This window comes from Macaca mulatta, chromosome 3 (assembly GCF_049350105.2).
Source record: "Macaca mulatta isolate MMU2019108-1 chromosome 3, T2T-MMU8v2.0, whole genome shotgun sequence".
Classification (NCBI taxonomy): Eukaryota; Metazoa; Chordata; class Mammalia; order Primates; family Cercopithecidae; genus Macaca; species Macaca mulatta.
Genome location: NC_133408.1, coordinates 5,125,185 through 5,134,507, shown reverse-complemented (window position 1 = coordinate 5,134,507; position 9,323 = coordinate 5,125,185). Strand labels below are relative to the sequence as shown.

The 9,323-nt window shown below is 52.3% G+C and overlaps 1 protein-coding gene across 1 annotated transcript; it reads right to left on the bottom strand.

The window, feature by feature from the left end:
• Positions 1–4,050: 4,050 nt before the first annotated feature.
• Positions 4,051–8,601, bottom strand: TFF1 (trefoil factor 1). The gene is made up of 3 exons (XM_015132799.3): positions 8,442–8,601; positions 5,262–5,414; positions 4,051–4,260 (listed from the first exon to the last, which is right to left on the bottom strand). The coding sequence occupies exons 1-3, from the start codon at positions 8,524–8,526 to the stop codon at positions 4,244–4,246; spliced, it is 255 nt and encodes an 84-aa protein (XP_014988285.1). The 5' UTR covers positions 8,527–8,601; the 3' UTR covers positions 4,051–4,243.
• Between the last annotated feature and the right edge of the window lie 722 nt (positions 8,602–9,323).

Here is a 9,323-nt window from a genome sequence, read left to right as displayed (position 1 = left end):
TGCGCAGACCAAATTAAGGTGTGAAACCTGCTATTTATTAAATTGATTGACAGCATGTAGTGGAAAATGAGGGAAAGAGGAGGTGAACACCTCATAGAGGTGTGGGAGGGTACAAGGATCGCACGCCTGAATTCTGGCCACGAGGCAGTAATGCGTCCTCTCCTTCTCTCCACCTTCTCCACCAGGGTCATGGTAATGGAGATCTCAGCTGGGGACCAGGAGGTGGAGGGAGCCTGGGGCTAACACATGCTCTTGCTTTGTCTAAGAGATTCTGGGTGAGGGCTCCTGAGCCCGGCTGCAGCCCCGCATGATCCTCAGAGCAGCCCATGTTTACTGCGTATTTCCAGGGCCAAGCGCACAGGGCGGTCACCGTGAGATGCTGGTTCAGGGCTGAAGGAGTTGTCAGCCTAGAGTGCACCATCGGTTCCCTGTGATGCGGCCTTCTTGTCCTTTTCTCTCCCTAATGACGTTCTTGTTGGTTCCATCCTTCTCATCACATAGCATTTCTCACGGGGGACCACTCCCTCACTGTCCACCTTGAACACTCCTTTCGAATGTGTGCCCCCATATGCACTTGACACACCTCCAGTTTCCCAAAATCCACTTTGTTTTCTTGTCACCCACAGCAGAATTGCCTCGCCTCACACAGTGGTGAACAATGGTGAACAATGGTGACAGCACTCTAATTATTTGCATTGGCCAGGGCTCCTTGGTTGCAGGTAATAAATACCACTGTTACGGCCCAACTGTGTTCTTCTATGTTGAAGCCAGAACCCCCAGCACCTCAGAATGGGATCATATCTGGAGAAGGGGTCTTTAATCACCTTTTAAAAAGTGATTAAAATTGTGAAATCAAGTTTAGCCTAAAGTTGCCCCCTTACATATTTTAACTTTGACCTAAAGGTTTCTCTGTACATCGTGAACTATAACGGGTGGAGGCGTAAACTGACCTTAGCCTACACTTGTGCCAATCATCGAGTTCTGACCAATCAAATGTAGCCAACTGTCCGAACTTAGTTCAAGTGAGGCAAAGGCGGAGCTGTAACCAGTCCGGCTGTTTCCTTGCCTCACATCCGTTTTCTGTGCGTCACTTCCCTGTCTCTATCCACAAATCTGCTTCCACCACGTGGCCGTGCTGGAGTCTGAGCCTACTCTGACTCAGCAGGCTGCCCGATTTGTGAATGGTTCGTTGCTCAATTAAACTTCGTTAAATTTAATTCAGCTGAAGTTTTTCGGTTTCTTTTCTTTTCTTTTTTTTTTTTTTTGAGACAGAGTTTCCTGCTTGTTGCCCAGGCTGGAGTGCAGTGGCACAATCTTGGCTCATGGCAACCTCCGCCTCCCGGGTTCCAGCAATTCTCCTGCCTCAGTCTCTGGAGTAGCTGGGATTACAGGAATGTGCCACCACGCCTGGGTAATTTTGTATTTTTAGTAGCTGGGGTTTCTCCACGTTGGTCAGGCTGGTCTCGAACTCCTGACCTCGGGTGATCTGCCCGCCTCAGCCTCCCAAAGTGCTGGGATTACAGGGGTGAGCCACCATGTCTGGTCAAGTTTTTCTTTTATCAAGTTACAATGGGGTTGTTAGGGTGGGCCCTAATCCAACCTGACTGGTGTCCTTATGAGAAGGGGACATTTGGACACGCAGACCCCAGACACACAGACAGACAAGCATGGGAAGAGGCAGCACAAGGATGCTGCTTGCATGCCAAGGAGCAGCTTACAAGAGAAGTATAAACTGACATGTAACTCCATTGAGCAGATCTGAGTGGAAGGGTGCCTCTTTTTTTTTGTTTGTTTGTTTGTTTGTTTGAGACAGTGTCTCACTCTGTCACCCAGGCTGGAGTGTAGTAGCACAATCTCAGCTCACTGCAGCCTCCACCTCCTGGGCTCAAGAAATCCTTCCACTTCAGGCTCTCTACTAACTGGGACTACAGGCATGCACCACACACTCATATAATTTTTGTATTTTTAGTAGAAACAGAGTTTTGCCCTGTTGCCCAGGCTCCACTGGGTGGAGGCCCAGGGAAACCACAGGAAGGCAGTGACTCACCTTGTTAACTGGCTCTACCTGCAGTCCTTGGTGACAGCAGTTGTTCCTGGCCATCGTGGCTGGGCCATAGGCTCACTGCTCTATAGTAGAGGGAAGATATGGGCCTTGGTAATACACTGAAATGTAACAGGAAACCAAACTGGCAGTGATTTAACCCATAAGCACACTTAGGTTTATTTAACATGATGTCTGGAGGTGGTTGAGGGGCTCAAATCAGCAACTCAGGGTTATTAAGGCTCTAGCGCTTGGGCCTTACCTCATTATCACAGAATGGCTGACTGCAACACTACATCACACCTACCTTCCACAATACCCAAAGGCAGGTTGCAGGGGCTGGCCCAGGAAGCCAGAGGGCGCTCTTCAATCATCAAGGGAGAAGCCTGTCTCACATTCAAGTAGATGCCCCCTACGTCTCACGGGCCACATAGAATTGCATGGCCATTTCTGGCTAACAGCGTGGCTAGAAAAGTGAACTCCTTTTCCCCCTTCCTTTGTAGAGTGCAAATTAGGTAAGAAAGAAGGGAAGGAATGGATGGTGGACAGCCAGGAAACAGTCGGCTACGAGGTGTCATGGGGAAAGCCCGCCTTTCAGGCACTGGGGAACCGTGGGGAGAAGGGACAGGCCACACACCGGCTGGGCTCTGAGAACCCCCAGCCACTGCTCCATAGTGGGCCAGCAGGAATCCAAAGGGCATGGGCAGACCCAGGGGCTCCTTCACCCCACCCAGGGGTAGAGAGGGCAAGATGGGGTGGAACGAGGTAAGAGAATGAGCAATGCGTCCCCGAAGACTGTGACCGACAGAAGCTGTGCAAATTATTATGACAAACTGAATTTTAAGAGGAATTGGACTAAATAAATGCTTGTTTTTGCCTGTAATTAGCAGACAGAGAGTGTAAGATCAGACATACCAGAGATGGAAAAGAGAAGCTAAAACTTCCTCGCACATCTGAGAGGTAAGAGGAGGTATCTGTGGCCCCCCGACACATACGTGACAACATGTATTGTTACAGCTCATGTGTGTGCTGCTGTGTGCCGGGAGCAGGGGGCTTCCTGTTCCTGATGGTTCTTCATGGTGGGTGTCTCCTGGCCTCTCGGGCCTCTTTACCTGCTGACCCTAGTGGCCAAGGGTTTGGGAATGATTTACCGGACTGCTTAATGTGGAAAGGGCTGGCCGCACTCAATTCTGCACCTCCCTCTTCCTCCCTGGAACCAGCTGGCTGCAGAGAGCAGTTTTCCAGAGCTCCTGGGACCCCATCTCCAGTATAATTGTGCAACGTATGCCCAGCACAAGAGCACCAGATGGAGGGACAGGTGGGAGGAGCAGGAACCCAGGGTGCAGTTGGCTTGGAGCTTGCTGAGCTGAGGCCCCTGAAGCAAGGACGACTAGGTTGGGGGACACCCTCCCCCAGTCCTCGCCAAGGTACGGAGGGGCCAGTGGGAATGAAGTGACATTTTGGCTTCTGTATCCCTCCCCTGCTGTTCTATTTTCTAGTTCATTCAGATCTCAGGTTGGGGAGGGGTTTTCCTGGAGGGGTCAGCCCATGCCTCCCTCTGCAATTTTTATTACACATGCTTTCAGACACTCTGCTATGGGTTTCGTCTCCTACGCCAGTTTCTATTTGGGAAAGCGAATACATGGAAAGGGAACTTGTATCCCTTGGTCGCTGGGGCATCCGCGGTGAGTAGTTAAGAAATGCCACGGGAGTTGGTGTCCATTTTCACGACTGGACAAGAGTGCGGCTTGGACTTGCTTCTGGGGGATTCTGTGGTTTCATAGAAGGAGCCCGAGGTCTGGTCCTCGGGCATCAGCACTGAGCACTGAGCTGGGCACCTGCTGCACACCCCACCATCCCTGCTTTCTGCACTCAGCTGTCCACTCGTATCCCAGCTCAGGAAGCCCAGAAGGCTCAGAACCCACAGAGAGAGCCCAGGGTGAAAGGCTGCGCTTCACTTTCAAGAAAGGAAAATCATTCATATTCTTTAAAAGAATGAAAAGCACAGATTAACATCGATCTCTTTTAATTTTTAGGCCAATTTTGAGTAGTCAAAGTCAGAGCAGTCAATCTGTGTTGTGAGCCGACAGCTGCAGAAGCGTGTCTGAGGTGTCCGGTGGAGGTGGCAGCCGAGCTCTGGGACTAACCACCGTGCTGGGGATGGCACCGCGTCAGGATGCAGGCAGATCCATGCAGAAGTGTCTAAAATTCACACTCCTCTACAGGGGTGAGGGAGAGGGAGGAAGAGATGCTTTAGTGAGGATAAATAGTTTCCTTCACATTTAAGCAATTACAGAGTTTTTACTTTAAAGTATCAACAGGCACATTCTTTAGAAAACATGAACTGTCAGCCAGGCACGGTGGCTCACGCCTGTAACCCCAGCTCTCTGGGAGGCTGAGGCAGGCAGATCACCTGAGGTCAAGAGTTCAAGACCAGCCTGGCCAAATGGTGAAACCTCGTCCCTACTAAAAATACAAAAAAAATTAGCTGGGCACAGTGGCACACGCCTGTAATCTCAGCTACTAGAAAGCTGAGGTTGTCCTGGCTAACCCGGTGAAACCCCGTCTCTACTAAAAACTACAAAAAACTAGCCGGGCGAGGTGGCAGGCGCCTGTAGTCCCAGCTACTCGGGAGGCTGAGGCAGGATAATGGCATAAACCCGGGAGGCGGAGCTTGCAGTGATCTGAGATCCGGCCACTGCACTCCAGCCTGGGCAACAGAGCAAGACTCCGTCTCAAAAAAAAAAAAAAAAAAAAAAAAAAAAGCTGAGGTTGAACTCAGGAGGCGGAGGCTGTAGTGAGCCGAGATCCCACCATTGCACTGCAGCTTAAGGGCAACAGAGCGAGACTCCATCTCAAAAAAAAAAAAAAAAAAGAAAAGAAAAGAATACATGAACTGTCTTCAAATTTTGTCATGCCTTCTCCCTCTATCCTAGGCAAGCTGGAAAACATTACCAATAGTGGCTCTTCACAGGCTTGTGGTTAGAGATGTGAAGAGAAGCCGGGGAAAAATCAGGTTTCTTCCCAAGCCCCTCAGCCCTGTCTTTCTATTCCCGGACCTGAATGCAGCCTGACTCAGGCTACCCCATTGCGCCACCACCTGCGGCCACGACTCCGGGGAAAGGCACAGCTGGTGATGCCGATCAGAGCCTCTGCAGTCTTATGTGGCTTTTCTAACTAATTCTAAATCTTCAGAACCCATGGTATAAAAAGGTCGTACCTTCTGGAGGGATGTCGATGGCGTTAGGATGGAAGCACCAGGGGAACCCACGAACGCTGTCATCGAAACAGCAGCCCCTACTTGTACATTGGGAGGCCGTGATACCCGGAAAACCACAATTCTGTCTTTCACGGGGGGCCACTGTACATGTCTCTAGAAGTGCACAGGTAAGAAGCAAAGTAAGTTGTGGGCTGAATTCCTTGATGTTATTGTGCACACACCCATCCAGCTTCCTTCTCCAATGACATCAGCAACCGTCCGGTGAGGCAGATATGAAACCCTCAGGACACGAGAGGGAGATGTGGTCCTCACATCCTGACGTACAAACATTACGCTCAGGGAAAATGCAAGGTGCCCCGGGTTTGTGGACTTTGCATCTTTCTAGGTAACTTATTTATTCACTGTTTAATTTCAACAAACTATTATTAAATTTTACTCAATACATAAATTTTACTGAGCACCATCTGTGTGCATGAGAAGCTAGTATGGCAAAAGCCAGGCACTGTGCCAGGTGAGAGGGACCCAGAAATTAAAACCAGAGAAGTCGTCGTTAAGAGTCTAAGGATCTGGGCCAGGCTGATGCCTGTAATCCCACCACTTTGGGAGGCCGAGGGAGGTGGATCACTTGAAGTCAGGAGTTCAAGACCAGTCTGACCAACATGATGAAGCCCCATCTCTACTAAAAATACAAAAAATTAGCCGGGCGTCGTGGCACACATCTGTAATCCCAGCTACTTGGGAGACTGAGGCAGGAGAATCACTTGAACCCAGGAGGCGGAGGTTGTAGTGAGCCAAGATCGCGCCATTGCACTCCAGCCTGAGTGACAGAGCAAGACTCCGTTTCAAAAACAAAACAAAACAAAACAAAACAAAAGAGTGTGAGGATCTGATGGAGGAGAAAGGCAAGAAAATGTGTGAGACAACACAAGGCCATCATCCCAGGGTGCCCAGGGTAACCACGGGGGTAGGGGGTGCTCCCAGGAGGGGCCAATGACAAGCAGGCTGAACAAAGCAGGGGGGCTCCCTGTAGGAGCAGATTCACCAGGGGAAGATGGGGCCACATGGGCAAAGGCCATTCCAAAGACCCAGATGTGTTCAGGAGGTGGAAGCCCATTGCAGGTAAGGTGAGAGGATGACGGGGTGGGGTGGTCTAGGAGGAGCCGACAGAGGGCTGTGAGCTGTGAAACAGCTTGAAGCAGGGCAGTGAGGAAAGGGGCTAGAGGGGGAAGACACGTGGACAGATGGAGCTGGCTGGGGGCTGCCACAGGATCTTATGCAAGACGTTCTAACACAAGAGCTTCAGACTCAGAGCTCCGCGGAATCAAAGGTCTAAGAAAGCAACCTATTAGGATCTGGCGGTTGACAGCCTGCAGCGCGGGGAGAAAGAGGAGCCCAGAGCACCCTCCCTGTCCCTGTCCCTGTCTGTGTCCCTGTCCCTGTCTTGGGGCATAGGAGGGGAGGAGCTCCGTCTGGCCACACTGGCTTAGGTGAGGGTGCCCCAGGGAGGCCAGGAGGGGCTGCTCTCTTGTCTGCTTTGCTATCGGAGATGGCCTCGAGCTCTCTTTGGAAAAAGTGCTCCTGGCTTGCTGGAAAGGATCCGGGTTCACCTCCCACTGCCCAGCAGCTTCCATGGGAACTTTGCCCTCCTGGGGTCTGGATCCATCACGAAGTGAAGGTGACCATCGCCCACCCCCAGGGCATTGTGGAGTCAAGAGAGGCCCTGTGGTGAGGGAGGATCAACATCCTGGGAGGTGGGGGAGTTTCCTCCTCAGGAAGGAGGATTTCCAGCCCCGGCGCTCTGCCTCCAGCAGATGCTGTCTTGCCCACCCGCTTTGTCGCATGACAGAAATAAATGGAAATGGTTTCCACACGTGAATGCGCTAAATTGTAATCACAATTTTCTAGATTTCTGTTGTAAGAGGGTCATGGACCTGAGTGACCCACAAGGAAGCTCTGAGCCTTGAGCCAGAGGGTGTGTGGGGCGGGGGGAGGGGAGTTAGCCGCGGCCTCTGTGATCCCACAGCACAGGGGGCAGGGCTGGGGACTGGGTGGGGGCAAGGGCGGAGGCAGATGGGCCTGGGGGTGGCCAGCATGAGGACCCCCCGGTTCATTCTGTACCCAGAGGCCACCTCCTCTCTCGGGTTCCAAAGCTCCCCCGCTCCCTGCCATGGGCTTGGGGGCTTCCCACTGCCGCCTGATGCCAGCTTCTCTTCTATGCTGTGCAAGCCCACCCCTCAGGCCCTGTACCCCACAGCAGCGATCAAGAGGTGGCTGGAGGGCAGTAGAGGCATGGACACCACCACTGGGCGCCCCCTCTTCAGGCCTCTCTGGAAAGCCTTGCTTTGGAAGCGTGGAAAGCCCTTTCTCCTGCCCCCAGCTTGAAACTGAACCTAACAACAGCGAATAACTTATTCATCTCCCTGCAGCTGGCAAAGTGCAAGTCCCAGACGCTGCCACACCGCATTTCCCGACAGCCCTAGGGCAGACCATTGATCCATTCTGCAGGTAAAGGAGTTGAGATGCAAACACTTCCCAAGGAAGCAAGAGTGGGCTCTTCCTCCACTCCCTAGAAGGAGCCAGGGCAACCGATCCACTTGACAACACCGGGGAACAGGGGTTGCCAGCCACGCATTCATGGGATAGATGGCTTTGCCTCCCAGAGCATGGATCCCAGGGGAGCCCGGGCACCTGTGGGAGAGGGTCTCCCAGTTGGCCACCACTGGGATGGGCATTTGGGCCTGTGGAAGAGGGTCTCCCAGTTGGCCATCACTGGGACAGGCATTTGGGCCTATCTGGATGGGCCTTGGGAGGGTCTGCCCCTGGGGGAACTGTTGCATGAACACTCAGAAGCACTATTCTGAGACTCCACACCAACACTTCCTCTTTGAAACATGACACTTGGGAGGATTGTAAAGTCTTCCCAACACGGGAAAACAGCCCCGACCGAGGGCAGCACCCTCCTCGTCACACATCTCAAAGGCCTCCCGGGCCCTGCCGCCCTGTGTTAGTTATTCTCCCCCTGCTTTTGCCGATCCTGTAACATGGGATATACTTTTAAGGGCCTAGAACAGCACCTGGCACAAAACAGGTGCTCAAAAATATGTATGTAAAACAGTGGCTCCCGGCAGAGGCTGCCCGAGCTGGCTGTGGCCCCACAGGGCAGGAAGAAGCACACCTTACCTGTCTGGGACTGGGCCAGGGTGCCAAGGGCCAGCATGGACACCAGGACCAGGGCGCAGATCACCTTGTTCTGCATGGGGGCCATTGCCTCCTCTCTGCTCCAAAGGCGACCCCGAGTCAGGGATGAGATTCCGTCCGAGCCCCGGATTTTATAGGGCAGGCTCTGTTTGCTTAAAGAGCGTTAGGTAACATTTGCCTAAGGAGGTTCTGGGATCCTCTGAGACAATAATCTCCACTGATTTTTAGCAAAGGTGTTTCCCAGACATGGTCAAGCCACATGGACGGATTTGCTGATAGAAGAGAGGGCATGTGGTGAGGTCATCTTGGCTGAGGGATCTGAGATTCAGAAAGTCCCTCTTATCCCGTGGGAGTCTCCTCCAACCTGACCTTAATCCGGGTCCTACTCATATCTGAGGGGCCCTCCCACCAGGGTAAATACTGCACTCACTGCAGAAGTGATTCATAGTGAGAGATGGCCGGAAAAGGCTCGGCCGTGACAAGAGTGGCTCACAGGGTGGCCACCGTGACCTTGCAGGGGGAAGGGAAGGAGCTCATGAAGCCCATTCCATCTGCTCTGGTCTCAGATTGAAATGGGCCTGTGAGCGGTTTTCAACTATTTTGAAATCCAAGTCTCCAAGTCTGTGTCTGAACAAGATGAGTATGGAAATACAAGGCGTGTTCCTCCCTCTTTCCTTCTGTCCCCAAGGGATCTGGGCCTTCAAACTGCATCTTTTCTCATGAATTTCATCCGGTTAGACATGTCCACGGCAAATTTGCATGTGAGCAAAGCACCCGAGGTCCTTCATGGGGGAAACGTGGCCCCATCTAAAGAGGCTCCTGCTTGGGTTTGCACGGACGGCAGTAACTATCAACCGTTCAGCA